Source organism: Dendrobates tinctorius, unplaced genomic scaffold (assembly GCF_039654945.1).
Source record: "Dendrobates tinctorius isolate UK_male_01 unplaced genomic scaffold, ASM3965494v1 ptg000162l, whole genome shotgun sequence".
Lineage (NCBI taxonomy): Eukaryota > Metazoa > Chordata > Amphibia > Anura > Dendrobatidae > Dendrobates > Dendrobates tinctorius.
In genome coordinates this window covers 12,831,175-12,847,372 of record NW_027361829.1, presented here as the reverse complement: position 1 = coordinate 12,847,372, position 16,198 = coordinate 12,831,175, and the positions used below count along the sequence as shown (strand labels likewise).

Genomic DNA, 16,198 nt, shown 5'->3' with positions numbered 1-16,198 from the left:
GAGACACAGGAGGGGGCAGAATGTGACAGTGAGACACAGGAGGGGGCAGAATGCAACAGTGAGACACAGGAGGGGGCAGAATGTGACAGTAAGACACAGGAGGGGGCAGAATGGACATGGGGCAGAATGTGACAGTAAGGCACAGGAGGGGGCAGAATGTGACAGTGAGACACAGGAGGGGGCAGAATGTGACAGTAAAACACAGGAGGGGGCAGAATGTGACAGTGAGACACAGGAGGGGTCAGAATGTGAGTCACGGGGGCAGAATGTGACAGTAAGACACAGGAGGGGGCAGAATGTGAAAGTGAGACACAGGAGGGGGCAGAATGTGACAGTGAGACACAGGACAGGCAGAATGTGAAACACAGGGGGCAGCATGGGAGACACATGGTGCAGGATCATGGGGCAGGATGGATACGATGTAGACGGGGCAAGATCGGGAGATCATATGGTGGCAGAATGGATACTCATGAGGGCAGGATGAAAGAAAATATGGCTGAAGCCAGGAATGAGACACATGGGGGTCAGGATGGGGGATATTATTACCATAGGGGCTAATTAAGGGATATTATTACTGCAGTGATGTATTTATTTTATTTTTTTGCAGATACTGTTTTAAATGGGGGGGTAGGCGGTCCTGTTTCTGTGCAGAGTGACACTATGTCGCCTTTTTTTCTTCATCTGGTGTAGTGTAGAAGTTGGGAAAAAAAAAATAAGTAATGTGTTCTGCAAGTGGAGCTCTAGATAACTGCTATTTCCCGCACAGACGAGCCCTGGCTGGAAGACATCATGGCGATCTGTGCTGGATGAAAGATGAAAAGCAAAGATGAAGGACTTCACCTAGAGACGTCACTGGTGAGTCAGTGTGTTGCCTGTACACTGACAATATACACAATATACAGAGTGCCTTTGTACAATGTCACCAGTGATCCATGTATTACCTGTACACTATATACAGAGTTCCTGTGTGCAATGTCACCAGTGATCACTGTATTACCTGTACACTGGCACTATATACAAAGGTCCTGTGCATAATGTTACCGGTGATCACTGTATTACTTGTACACAGACTCTACATAATAAGTATAGATCTCCTGTGTACAATGGAACTTATGGTGATAGTATTGTTACAGAACCCCCCAGCACCCCGAATAGGAGATGTATGCCTTTAAAGCAGCAACCGGCCGGCTGCGACTACCTGGGCAGAGGTAAACAAGATATCCCACTTCTGACCTCCCCCCACCTTTGTAAATCCCACGGCTATTGTAATGTATGTCTGGTGTCTTAATTGGAGCCTGTTATCTACTGGCACGACACACATTGATTGTCCTGCTCTCTGTATGTATATATATTCTGAGACCGATGAGTAAAAAGTTGTCACACTGGAAATACATCGTGTAGCAGTGATCTTTTATATGTTCCCATGTTACAAAGCCTTTTGAACCAACGTCCTTCATTCAGAAGCGAGGAAAAGCAGAGTGAACCTCCTGAGAAACGGGGTGGTAATGTAAGAGGTATTACAGCACAGAAGACCCCGTTACAAGTATTATGTTTTTTTATTAATGATCAGTATTGCAATATTCAGACACCATGTGGTGGTAATATGTGGTCTGGGCATGGTGCAGTGGTAATTGTTCCCTGTATGTGCTATTATTCTGTCTCTGTGGTGGTAATATGTGGTCTGGCCATGGTGTGGTGGTATTTGTTCCATGTATGTGGTATTATAGGTCACTATGTGGTGGCAATATGTGGTCTGATCATGGTGAAGTGGTATTTGTTCTTTGCATGTGATATTATTCGGTCACTATGGTAGTAATATGTGGTCTGGTCATGGTGTGGCTGTATTTGTTCCTTGTATGTGGTATTATTGGTCACCATGTGGTGGTAATATGTGGTCGGGACATGGTGTGGTGGTATTTGTCCCTTGTATGTGCTATTATTCTGTCTCTGTGGTGGTAATATGTGGTCTGGCCATGGTGTGGTGGTAATATGTGGTCTGGCCATGGTGTGGTGGTATTTGTTCATTGTATGTGGTATTATAGGTCACTATGTGGTGGCAATATGTGGTCTGATCATGGTGCAGTGGTATTTGTTCTTTGCATGTGATATTATTCGGTCACTATTGTAGTAATATGTGGTCTGGTCATGGTGTGGCTGTATTTGTTCCTTGTATGTGGTACTATAGGTCACTATTTGGTGGTAATATGTGGTCTGGACATGGTGTGGTGGTATTTGTCCCTTTGGATGTGATATTATTGGTCATTTTAAAAATTGAAAAATAAATAAAAAATATACGTAAATTGTATTGGATATTTTAGCAAATGTTTAATAGGTTAGAGTAGAGTAGGGCCCAGCCAAAAGAGTCTACCTTGTTGTGGTGGCAGATCTAAAAAATCTTTTGGCCAAAACAACAGCTGCTGTCTATGTGTGTGATCTGGTAATGGGAACTGTTAATGTATGATTGGTGAGAAGTGGAGTTTTTCCAAGAGAGAGGCGGAACTGTGCACAATTTGAGGGGTGGAGGACGGGGCTGGGGTGGAGCCTGGGCGGAGTCTCAAGGGGGCCCCAAAAATTTTGCCAGTATGGGGCCCCGAAATTCCTAGTGGCAGCCCTGTACATAGGGATGCTTACATGAGAAAAATACGCGGCCGCACCCTGACAACGGATGACATACGGAGCACTATTTAGGGACCATTTATGCGTATTACTGCCGTACAATAGGTCCATATTTTTCTACGTTGTGTGTGACTCCAGCCTAAAACTAGGGCTACAAGGGGTTTTCTCAAATAGCTGCATATCCCTCCTTCGAAAGCACAGGTTATACCGGGAGCAGTAAGTGACCTCTGGTATCTAATAGTCTTCATGTGTGACAAAACCTGAGGAATATTAGTTTCACAGTCACGCTCGTTGCTGCCATGTTTTATCGCATCGCTTTGCTGCGCTCCCGCTTTGCTTTGTGGCTATGTTTGAGCCCAACAGCGCCCCGTCAGCCGTCTCACTGCAGTCCTCGCTGACCGCCGTAGGAATGAGTGCAGGAGCGCTACGTAAGCGGAAGTCGCGTACAGAATGTGACTTGCGCATACGGGCCTGTCATAGACTGCGGTTGTATGCCTGACACTCGGCTGTGGATTACTGTGAAGTCTGCACTGGCTGTGGAGCATGGCGCTGGTCTATGGAAACCTGAAGCTGTGAGTATTTCGTCAGCGCTCATGTCACGTGCAGACTATGGAAGTGTGCGGTCGGCTGTGACTGTGCAGGTCCCGGCGCCATTAGGTGCCGGACACCTGCAGATAAGGATCTGTATCTGACCGGGAAGCCTCCCCAGCAGGACTCCTGGCCCCACTCATCTGCTGGGAAGCCGCCACGGTGCAGCAGCATTTCCATCTCTTCATGCCCTGCATTGTAGGGCGCCACTTGATTATTACTCCTCACCCTGCGGTATTGGGGTGATAAAAGAACTGTACAGCGCCGAGTGCCTGCTCTGTGGCTTTCTGGTCCTGTCCCCGCCCATTGAAGGAATGACGGTGCAGATGTTGCACAGAAAGGAGTGTTCACGCTGTCAGTGCACTTAGTTCTCGGCGCAGAAGCCTCACGTCATAATCAAGATCCCAGTGAAACGCCGCCACGATTTGACACCACAAAGGCCGTGGTTCCCAAATGATAGCGCACTCAAAGGGAACCTGTCACCCCTTTTTTCGAATGAGCTGCTGACACCGCCATCAGGGGCTTATATACAGCATTCTGTAATGCTGGAGATCAGCCCCCGATGTAACCTGAAAGAAGAGAAAAAAGAGGTTATACGCACCGGGGGGGTATAAGCCCCGAAAGGCAGTGGCCGAAGCTTATAGCGGAAAAATGAGCTGACAGGGTCCCTTTTATCCCCTTCAGGACCCAGCCTATTTTGACCTTAATGACCTGGCCATTTTTTGCAATTCTGACCAGTGTCCCTTTATGAGGGAATAACTCAGGAACACTTCAACGGATCCTAGCGATTCTGAGTTTGTTTTTTTGTGACATAATGGGCTTCATGTTAGTGGTAAATTTAGGAGGATAATTTTTGCGTTTATTTGTGAAAAAATCAGAAATTTGGCAAAAATTTTCGCAATTTTGAATTTTTATTCTGTTAAACCAGAGAGTTATACGACACAAAATAGTTACTAAATAACATTTCCCACGTGTACTTTACATCAGCACAATTTTGGAAACAAAATGTTTTTTTGTTAGGAAGTTAGAAGGGTTAAAAGTTGACCAGCGATTTCTCATTTTTACAACAAAATTTACAAAACCATTTTTTTTAGGGACCACCTCACATTTGAAGTCACTTTGAGGGGTCTATATTGCAGAAAATACCCAAAAGTGACACCATTCTAAAAACTGCACCCCTCAAGCTACTCAAAACTACATTCAAGAAGTTTATTAACCCTTCAGGTTTTTCACAGGAGCTAAAGCAACGTGGAAAGAAAAAATAGACATTTAAATTTTTCCAACAAAAATTTTCTTTTAGCATCAATTTTTTCATTTTCACATGGGCAACAGGATAAAATGGATCCTAAATTTTGTTGGGCAATTTCTCCTGAGTACACCGATACCTCATATGTGGTCATAAACCACTCTTTGGGCGCATGACAGGGCTCAGAAGGGAAGGAGCGCCATTTGACTTTTTGAATGGAAAATATGCTGGAATATTTAGCGGTTGCCATGTTGTGTTTGGAGAGCCCCTGTGTGCCTAAACATTGGAGCTCCCCCACAAGTGACCCCATTTTGGAAACTAGACCCCCCAAGGAACTTATCTAGATGCATAATGATCACTTTGAACCCCCAGGTGCTTCACAAATTGATCTGTAGAAAAAAAAAGTACTTTTTTTTTTCACAAAAATATTCTTTTAGCCTCAGTTTTTTCATTTTCACATGGGCAACAGGATAAAATGGATCCTAAAATTTGTTGGGCAATTTCTCATGAGTGCACTGATACCTCATATGTGGTCATAAACCACTGTTTGGGCGTACGGCAGGGTCCGGATGGGAAGGAGCACCATTTGACTTTTTGAATGGAAAATTAGCTCCAATCGTTATCGGACACCATGTCACGTTTGGAGAGCCCCTGTGCACCTAAACATTGGAGCTCCCCCACAAGTGACCCCATTTTGGAAACTAGACCCCTTATGGAACTTATCTAGATGTGTAGTGAGCACTTTGATCCCCCAAGTGCTTCACAAAAGTTTATAACAGAGCAGTGAAAATAAAAAAATAATTGTTTTTCCTCAAAAATGATTTTTTAGCACGCTATTTTTAATTTTCACAAGGCTAACAGGAGAAATTGGACCCCAAAAGTTGTTGTCCAGTTTGTCCTGAGTACGCTGGTACCCCATATGTGGGTGGGGACCACTGTTTGGGTACATGTTGGGGCTCGGAAGGGAAGTAGTGACATTATGAAATGCTGACTTTGATGGAATGGTCAGCGGGCATCATTTTACATTTGCAGAGCCCCTGATGTACCTAAACTGTGGAACCCCCCCACAAGTGACCCCATTTTGGAAACTAGACCCCCCCAAGGAACTTATCTAGATGTGTGGTGAGAACTTTGAACCCCCAAGTGCTTCACAGAAGTTTATAACGCAGAGACGTGAAAATAAACAATTTTTTCCTCAAAAAAATTATTTTTAGCCAGCAGTTTTTTTTTTTCACAAGGGTACCAGGATAAATTGGACCCCAAAAGTTGTTGTCCAGTTTGTCCTGAGTACGCTGGTACCCCATATATGGGGGAGAACCATTGTTTGGGCACACGTAAGGGCTCGGAATGGAAGTAACGTTTTGAAATGCAGACTTTGATGGAATGGTCTGCGGTTGTCGTTACCCAAAGTGACCCCATTTTGGAAACTAGACCCCCCAAGGAACTTATCTAGATGCCTGGTGAGCACTTCGAGCTCCCAAGTGCTTCACAGAAGTTTATAACGCAGAGACGTGAAAATAAAAAAAAAATGTTTTTCCACAAAAATAATCTTTTAGCCCCCAATTTTATTTTCCCAAGGGTAACAGGAGAAATTAGACCCCCCAAAGCTGTTGTGCAATTTTTCCTGAGTATGCTGATACCCCATATGTTGGGGTAAACCACTGTTTGGGCACACGTCGGTTCTTGGAAGGGAGCACCGTTTGACTTTTTGAACGCAAAATTGGCTGCAATCAATGGTTGCACCATGTCGCGCTTGGAGACCCGCTGATGTGCCTAAACAGTGGAAACCCCTTAATTCTAACTTCAACCCTAACCACAGCCCTAACCCCAACACACCCCTAACCCTAATTCCAACCCTAACCCTTGTTCCAACCCTAATGGAAAAATGTGAGAGTTTATCACAGTGAACAAAATGAATGAAAGGAAATTGCAGCCGGCGGGCGCACTGCGCATGCGCCCGCCATTTTCCAATATGGCGGCGCCCATGGTCTGGGACCGCGGGACACCGGGAGCCATAGCGGCACTCGGTGAGTACCGGGGGGTGGGAGGGGGTCAATCGGAAGGCGGGGGGCAGATGATGACAGCGGCGGGGGGCAGATCACCCCCGTTAACCGGTGGGGGGGGGGGCGGCGGCGGATCGTTGTCACCAGCCATGTCCAATGCTACAGCAGCGTCGGACATGGCTGGATTGTAATATTTCATCAATTTTCATTGAAATATTACTATCACTCTGATTGGCTGTTTCACATTTAACAGCCAATCAGAGCGATCGTAGCCACGTGGGGGCGAAGCCACGCCCCCCGTGGTGAAGTACAAAGCCCCCTGTATCTGCGGGTCGAGTGACCTTTCAGTGACCTAGCAGAGGGCTTTAAAGTCATGACACCACGTAGGCGTCACTGGTCAGATTGGTACCAGTTTTCATGACGCCTATGTGGCGTCATTGGTCGTGAAGGGGTTAATGCTTTTTGGAAATGTCATTGTTTGATAATTGTGGTCAGGTACAAGTTTTATTTCATTGTTATCAAAAGAGACATGTCCTCTGATTCATGCTGGCCAAACCGCTCCAGTGTTTCAGAGAAAATAGATCATCCATCCGAAAACCAAAATAGTCTGGCACTGCTGTCTCTTCCCAGAAATGCTGCAGGTGATTGACCAGTGAGAGACCTGTCAATCACCAAGAGTGGAGCTGGGAAGAGAGAGCTGGAGGCAACCCCTGACTAGTCTCTTCTGCTATGGTTCTCTACTCAAAATTCTAATTCTACTGTGGCTACGGAAAGTATTCAGACCCCTTTAAATTTTTCACTCTGTTTCATTGCAGCCATTTGGTAAATTCAAAAGTTCTTTCAAACTTATTAAAATAGAAAAACTGAAATATCACATGGTTATATAAGTATTTAGACCCTTTGCTCAGTATTGAGTAGAAGCACCCTTTTGAACTAGTACAGCCATGAGTCTTCTTGGGAATGATGCAACAAGTTTTTCACAACTGGATTTGGGGATCCTCTGCCATTCTTCCTTGCAGATCCTCTACAGTTCCATCAGGTTGGATGGTGAACGTTGGTGGACAGCCATTTTCAGGTCTCTCCAGAGATGCTCAATTTTGTGTTTAGGTCAGGGCTCTGGCTGGGCCAGTCAAGAATGGTCGCTGAGTCGCTCTGAAGCCACTCCTTTGTTATTTTAACTGTGTGCTTAGGGTCAATGTCTTGTTGAAAGGTGAACTTTCGACCAAGTCTGAGATCCAGAGCACTCTTGAAGAGGTTTTCATCCAGGACATCTGTACTTGGCCGCATTCATGTTTCCTTCAATTGCAACCAGTCGTCCTGTCCTTGAAGGTGAAAAACACCCCCATAGCTGCCACCACCATGTTTGACTGTTGGGATTGTATTGGGCAGGTGATGAGCAGTGCCTGGTTTTCTGCACACATACCGTTTAGAATTATCACCAAAAAGTTAGATCTTCGTCTCATCAGACCAGAAAATTTTTATTTCTCATAGTCTGGGAGTCCTTCATGTGTTTTTTTTTTTTTTTTTTAGCAAACTCAGTGCGGGCTTTCATATGTCTTGCACTGAGGAGAGGCTTCCGTCAGGCCACTCTGCCATAAAAGCCTGACTGGTGGAGGGCTGCATTTATAGTTGACTTTGTGGAACTTTCTCCCATCTCCCTACTGCATCTGTGAAGCTCAGCCACAGTGATCTTGGGGTTCATCTTTACCTCTCTCACCAAGGCTCTTCTCCCACGATTGCTCAGTTTGGTTGGATTGGCCAGGTCTAGGAAGACTTCTGGTGGCCCCAAACTTCTTCCATTTAAGGATTATGGAGGCCACTGTGTTGTGAGCTCATCTGTTCCTTCACCTTTTGTGTCCGAGGATCTCCCTCTTCTGGTGAAGGAAGGTAGTGAGGCTGATTTGGATGAAAGAAACCAAACACCTGACCAGGTGGATTGTGACTGGGTAACAGCAACTTCTGACTGGATATAAGGCAGCCGACGCCCTTCTGAGTCGCTGGTGATTTCTCTGCTGGATTCTTGGAGACCAGTCTGATTCCTGCTTCCCAAAGATAAGTTTTTGCTCTGCTATTGAACTTATTAGTCTTGGTTTTGTTTACCTTGTTTTGGAGTTCAGCCATCCCCGGCTGGGGGTGTGCTGGATTATTATTCCTTGATCAGTGTTCTCTTTTGCTCTGCTTTCAGAATATTCTGAGTGCTGATATAGGGTTTGAAGTCTAGTGACTTCAGGGTCCTTTTTGCTTATCAGTTGTGTTGGTAATATTTTTAGCAGGGTTTTCTCGGATTGCAGACAGCAGCTTTTCTGTCCTGTCCTTTTTAGTTAGCTTGGGCCCCATCGTTTGCTCAACCTATCTTTCTATCTGTGTTAGTGTTTTCATCTTGCTTCACCGTCATTATATGTTGGGGGCTGCCTATTGCTTTGGGGTCTGCTCTGGGGCAGTCAGTTTTTCCCTTTTCTCTCTTTACGCTTATTTAGATCTCCGGCTGTGATGAGGTGTCTAGGATCACCGTAGGAACACTCCACGGCTACTGCTAGTTGTGTGATAGGATTAGGGGTCTGCAATCCGCTAGTTTCCAACCTCTCTGATTTTCTGGGCTGAGCTTGCATTTTTATTTTTTCCTCTCGGTGACTCAATCATAACACCACTGTGCTCTTGGGCACCTTGAGTACTGCAGAAATTCTTTTGTAACCTTGGCCAGATCTGTACCTTGCCACAATTCTGTTTTTGAGCTCCTTGGTCAGTTCCTTTGACCTCATGATTCCCATTTGGTCTGACATGTACTGTGAGCTGTGAGGTCTTATATAGACAGGTGTGTGCCTTTCCAAATCAAGTCCTATCAGTTTAATTAAACACAGCTGGACTCCAATGAAAAAGTATAACCATCTCAAGGAGTATTACAAGGAAATGGACAGCATGTGACTTAAATATGAGTGTCTCAGCAGAGGGTCTGAATACTTATGACCATGTGATATTTCAGTTTTTATTTTTGATAAATATGCAAAAATTTCTACATTTCTGTTTTTTTCTGCCAAGATGGGGGGGGGCAGAGTGTACATTAATGAGAAAAAAAATTAAGTTTTTTTGCATTTACCAAATGGCTGTATTGAAACAAAAAAGGGAAAATTTAAAGGGGTCTGAATACTTTCCGTACCTACCCACTGTATATTTTCTCTGAAATGCTGAAGAGTGCAGCTTAAATTTGTTTACTTCAGGTCCAATTTTTTTTTTATTTTACCAAGGGTAACAGGAGAAATTGTACTGCATAAGTTATTGTGCAATTTATCCAGAGTATGCTGATACCTGATATGTGGGGGGAACCACTGTTTCGGTGCATGGCAGAGCCCAGAAGGGAAGGAGCGCTGTTTTTTTTTACTTTATTTTATTGTCCCTGAGGGGACATCACTGTGAAGTGTCAGATCGCTGACACCTATCCTATAGTCTCTCCACTAGTCTGGGACCGATCCCCTACTGTGACCTGGTCCCTCCACCCGACTACAGTCGGCGTGCATTCGGGCGCCACTAGTGGATTCCTCACTTCTCGTGCCCCTAGGACGCCTTCTTCACTCCACTTTACTCTCCAGTCCTGGGACGAGCTCCTCACTACTTCCAGTCCCATCTACCAACTGTCTTCTCTTCCTGATTCCTCCTCCAACTGTCTCCTTTTACCATGACAACTCTCCACTACCAATTGTCAGTTTTCTCTCCAGCTGTCCTACCCTTATCTACTTCCTCCACCCACACCCTCTACCTAGTTCCTCCCTGGCCTAAAGAGGTCTGTTGTGTGCTAGTGTGTGGGTCCTGGGTAGTGCCCCCTCCTTACCAGAGAGTGGGATACCACACCTCTGGCTGAGGTGCACTACCTCTGTGGCGACTGGACCCTAAGGGGCGCCACACCTCTCCCTCGCATCAGTTGGTTTACAGAGCATCGGAACACCTCCAGGCTAATGACGTCAAAATTTATATACTTTAACATATTGCATATCAGAAAAAACACTGTGCCTATACATAAACACTACAAACATTAGAAACATGCTCACCCACACGGGATGGGAGGGAATGAATGGGTGCTGTCATGGGCTCTGAGAAATCCCGTTACTGGTAAGTAACTTCGTTTTTCTCTATCCTCCATGACAGCATCTCGGAGAGAAATAGAGATTTGTAACTTAGGCTAGTTTCACATTTGCGTCTTTGTGCGCATCGCGCACAAGTAAAAATGCACATGCGTTTTTGCATGCGTTTACGTTTTTTATGTGCATGCGTTCTGTAGGTGTCAAATTTCACAGCAGGAAAATCCTTGAAAAATTCTTTAAACAGACTCCACAAATGGGACATCAAACAATGTTTCTCTGTGTAGGGGGTGGTTTAAACCAGTGTCTAGACATGTTTACTCAAAAAACGCATGCGCACAAAAACACAGACGAACGCATGTCCATGCGCACGCCTGCAGTCCCATGGACTGTAATGCGTTATTTTGTCGCATTCCGTGCACAAGCGTGCGCATGCGTTTTTTTTATTCCTTTGGACGGACCCAAAAATGCAACATGTTGCGTCCGGCACGTCTAGACGCACACCTGAAAGAAATGCATGCGCACGAAAATGTAGACGAACGCATGCAAAAGCAAGACCATGCGTATACCATGTTAAACATAGGTACACATGACGGATGCGCACGATGCGCTGCGCACAAAAACGCTAATGTGAAACCAGCCTAAGGGAGGGACTACAGCCTGAAGAACCCTTTTCCTGAAAGTCAAGTCAGAAAAAGAGGCTAGGTCCAGCCGATAGTGCCTAAAAAAGGTTAAAGGTGATGACCAGGTGGCCAGCTTACAGATTTGTTCTATCGATACCTCCGACCTTTCTGCCCAGGAGGTTGCCATTGTTCTTGTGAAATGAGCTTTCAGCCCCTCTGGCGCGACATTTACACTGGATGAGTAGGCCAAGGCTATAGCATCTCTTATCCATCTTGCCAGGGTACTCTTGGAGGCTTTGAGTCCCTTTCTAGGTCCCTGGAAACACACAAAGAGAGATCCTTCCTACCTCTGGATGGACCCTAGGTACTGAACCAGACATCTCCTGACGTCTAAGGCGTGGAATCTTCCTTCGTCCCAATTCCTAAGGTTAGAGCAAAAGGAAGGAAGGACTACCTCCTGGGACCTATGGAAACAAGATGCTATCTTTTGTTAAGTAGGCAGTCAGGTTTTAATATAACCCGATCATCCAGTATCTTTGTGAAGGGAGGACCTGCAGATAAGTCCTGAATATCACTTACCCTCTGGGCTGATGTTAACCCCTTACTGCCATGTGACGTACTATCCCGCCCATGTGCCCTGGGACTTAATTCCCAGGGACGAGATAGTACGTCACAGTGATCAGCGGCGCCCACGTGGTGAGTGCCGCTGATCACGGCCGGGTGTCAGCTGATTATCACAGCTGACAACCGGCACAATGTGTCAGGGGCGGTCACGGACCGCCCTCGAAACGTTAACCCCTTGCACACCGTGATCAAACACGATCGTGGTGTATCGGGGGTTAAAGGGAAGCATCGGCAGGGAGTGGGCTCCCTCCGTGCTTCCTTGAGCCCCCCACAGCAGCGCAGTGTGCAGCGCTGCTGCGGGGGTCTCCTTCCCTGCAGGTCCCCGGATCCAAGATGGCGACGGGGACCTTGGGGGGGCAGGCAAGAGGAAGTCTAATTCAATGCCTGTGACAGATTGCTGATCTGTCACAGTGATCTGTGATGTGACAGATCAGCGATCTGTCACAGGACAGTGATGTCCCCCCTGGGACAACCTAATAAAGTTAAAAAAAAAAAAAAAAGTAAATATAATTTTTAAAAAATCGCTAAATTAAAAAAAAAAAAAAAAATTCCCTAATTCATTTTTTGGAAATAAAAAAAAAAAAAAAAAAAAAGTACAGTCATGGTCAAAAGTTTTGAGAATGACACAAATATTAATTTTTACAAAGTCTACTGCTTCATTTTTTCTAATGGCAATTTGCATATACTCCAGAATGTTATAAAGAATAATCAGCTTAACAGCAATTACTTGCAAAGTCAATATTTGCCTGGAAAATGAAATTTATCCCCCAAAACACATTTCAACATCATTGCAGCCCTGCCTTAAAAGGACCAGCTAACATTGTTTCATTGATTGCTCCATTAACACAGGTGTGGGTGTTGATGAGGACAGGGCTGGAGATCAATCTGTCATGATTAAGTAAGAATGACACCACTGGACACTTTGAAAGGAGGCTGGTGCTTGGCATCATTGTTTCTCTTCTGTTAGCCATGGTTATCTCTAAAGAAACACGTGCAGTCATCATTGCACTGCACAAAAATGGCCTAACAGGGAAGAGTATCGCAGCTAGAAAGATTGCACCTCAGTCAACAATCTATCGCATCATCAAGAACTTCAAGGAGAGAGGTTCCCTTGTTGCCAAAAAGGCTCCAGGGCGCCCAAGAAAGACCAGCAAGCGCCAAGACCGTCTCTTAAAAGTGTTTCAGCTGCGGGATCGGGCCACCAGCAGTGCAGAGCTTGCTCAGGAATGGCAGCAGGCAGTTGTGAGTGCATCTGCACGCACTGTGAGGCGGAGACTCTTGGAGCAAGGCCTGGTCTCAAGGAGGGCAGCAAAGAAGCCACTTCTCTCCAGGAAAAACATCATGGACAGACTGATATTCTGCAAGAGGTACAGGGAGTGGACTGCTGAGGACTGGGGTAAAGTAATTTTCTCTGATGAATCCCCTTTTCGATTGTTTGGGACATCTGGAAAACTGCTTATTCGGAGAAGACCAGGTGAGCGCTACCACCAGTCTTGTCTCATGCCAACTGTCAAGCATCCTGAAACCATTCATGTGTGGGGTTGCTTCTCAGCCAAGGGAATGGGCTCTCTCTGTCTTGCCTAAAAACACGGCCATGAATAAAGAATGGTACCAGATTGTCCTCCAAGTGCAACTTCTCCCAACCGTCCAAGAGCAGTTTGGCGATCAACAATGCCTTTTTCAACATGATGGAGCAGCTTGCCATAAAGCAAAGGTGATAACTAAATGGCTCAGGGAACAAAACATAGAGATTTTGGGACCATGGCCTGGAAACTTCCCAGATCTTAATCCCATTGAGAACTTGTGGTCAATCATCAAGAGACGGGTGGACAAACAAAAACCTTCAAATTCAGACAAAATAAAAGCATTGATTTTGCAAGAATGGACTGCTATCAGTCAGGATTTGATCCAGAAGTTGATTGAGAGCATGCCAGGGAGGATTGCTGAGGTCCTGAAGAAGGGTCAACACTACAAATATTGACTTGCTGCATTAACTCATTCTGTCAATATAACCTTTTGCTACTCATAATAAGATTGCAATAATATTTCTGTATGTGATAAAAACATCCAAACACACATAAAAACCAGAGGCCAGCAGATCATGTGAAAATATAATATTTGTGTCATTCTCAAAACTTTTGGCCATGACTGTACACATTTGGTATCGCTGTCCCATTAGTTAAGGCTACTTTCACACTTGCGTTTTTTTGTGGGCAAGTCGGACGCACAAAAAATGCAACAGGATGCATTTTGTGCGCCCGAGCGCACACTACAGAAAACCGCATGCGCATACAAACCCGTACAAACGCATGTGTATGTGCACCCATGTTGAAGTATGGGGAAAAAAACGCATGCGTTTTTTGCGATAAAAAACAGCGCAAAAACGCAAGTGTGAAACCAGCCTAACCCCTTTAGCGAACCCCTTAAAAAATAAAAAACGAAGCAAAAAAGTTTTATCATACCGCTGAACAAAAAGTGCAATAACGCGCGATCAAAAAGACCGTGGTACCGCTGAAAACGTCATCTTGTCCCGCAAAAAACGAGCCGCCACACAGCATCATCAGAGAAAAAATTAAAAAGTTATAGCTCGCAGAATAAAGCGATGCAAAAATAATTATTTTTTATATAAAATTGTTTTCATTGCATAAAACCGCCAAAACATAAAAAAATGACATAAATGAGGTATCGCTGTAACCGTACTGACCCGAAGAATGAAACCGCCTTATCAATTTTACCGCACACGGAACGGTGTATACGCACCCTCCAAAAGAAACTCATGAAACGCTGGTTTTTGTTCATTCTGCGTCCCAAAAATCGGAATAAAAAGCAATCAAAAAATGTTACGGGCCCCAACATGATGCCAATAAAAGCGTCAACTCGTCCTGCAAAAAATAAGACCTCCCATGACTCGGTGGGTCAAAATATGGAAAAATTATAGCTCTCAATATGTGGTGATGCAAAAACTATTTTTACAATAAAAAGCGTCTTTTATCGTGTGACAGCTGCCAAACATAAAAACCCGCCATAAATAGTAAATCAAACCCCCCTTTATCACCCCCTTAGTTAGGGAAAAATAATAAAAATTAAAAAAATTTATTTCCATTTTCCCATTGGGGTTAGGGCTAGGGTTATGGGTGTGTTGTGGTTAGGGTTGGAGTTAGAATTGGGGGGTTTCCACTGTTTGGGCACATCAGGTGCTCTCCAAACGCAACATGGCGTCTGATCTCAATTCCAGCCAATTCTGCGTTGAAAAAGTCAAATGGTGCTCCTTCCCTTCCAAGCTCTGCCATGCGCCCAAACAGTGTTTTACCCTCACATATGGGGTATCAGCCTACTCAAGACAAATTGCAAAACAACTATTGGGGTCCTATTTCTCCTGTTGCCCTTAGGAAAATAAAAAATTGGGGGCAAAAATATCATTTTTGTGTAAAAAAAAAAAAAAAAAAAAAAAAAAAAAAAAAATAATTTTCACGCCTGGGCGTTATAAACTTCTGTGAAGCACTTGGGGATTCGAAGTGCTCACCACACATCTAGATAAGTTCCGTGTGGGGTCTAGTTTCCAAAATGGGGTCACTTGTGGGGAGTTTCAATAGTTTAGGCACATCAGAGGGTCTTCAAACGCACATGACACCCGCAGACCATTCCATCAAAGTCTGCATTCCAAAACATCACTACTTCCCTTCCGAGCCCCGACGTGTGCCCATGCAGTAGTTTTCTCCCACATAAGGGGTATCGGTGTACTCAGGACAAATTGGACAACAACTTTTGGGGTCCATTTTCTCCTGGTACCCTTGGGATAAAAAAAAAAAAATTGGGGATTAAATGTTCATGTTTGTGGAAAAAATACGATTTTTTTTATTTTCACGCCCGGGCATTATAAACTTCTGTGAAGCCCTTGGGGGTTCAAAGTTCTCACCACACATCTAGATAAGTTCCTTAGGGGGTCTAGTTTCCAAAATGGTGTTATTTGTGGGGGGTTTCCACTGTTTAGGTACATGAGGGGCTTTCCAAACGCGACTTGGTGTCCGATCTCAATTCCAGCCAAAAACGTCAAATGGCGCTGCTTCCCTTACGAGCTCTGACATGCGCCCAAATAGTCGTTTACACCCACATATGGGGTATCAGCGTACTCAAGACAAATTGCACAACAACTTTTAGGGTCCTGTTACCCTTGGGAAGATAAAAATTGGGGGTGAAAAGATCATTTTTGTGGAAAAAATGATTTTTTAATTGTTCCACTGTATGTTATAAACTTCTGTGAAGCCCTTGTGGGTTTGAAGTTCTCACCACATATCTAGATAAGTTCCTTGGGGAGTCTAGTTTCCAAAATGGGGTCACATGTGGGGGATTTCCACTGTTAGGTACATCAGGGGCTCTCCAAATGTGACATGGCATCCGATGTGAATTCCAGCCAATTTTGCATTGAAA

At 44.8% G+C, this 16,198-nt stretch overlaps 1 protein-coding gene across 2 annotated transcripts in view; it reads left to right on the top strand.

Moving 5' to 3' along the window:
• Positions 1 to 3,011: 3,011 nt before the first annotated feature.
• Positions 3,012 to 16,198, top strand: part of SACM1L (SAC1 like phosphatidylinositide phosphatase) — a 449,760-nt gene continuing 436,573 nt past the window's right edge. The window contains exon 1 of one of the 2 annotated variants that reach the window (XM_073549855.1): positions 3,012 to 3,188. In XM_073549855.1, coding sequence (XP_073405956.1) covers positions 3,160 to 3,188 — 29 coding nt within the window. In that variant the 5' untranslated portion in view covers positions 3,012 to 3,159. The remainder of the gene's footprint in view (positions 3,189 to 16,198) is intronic. The other variant, XM_073549857.1, reaches the window with a different exon arrangement.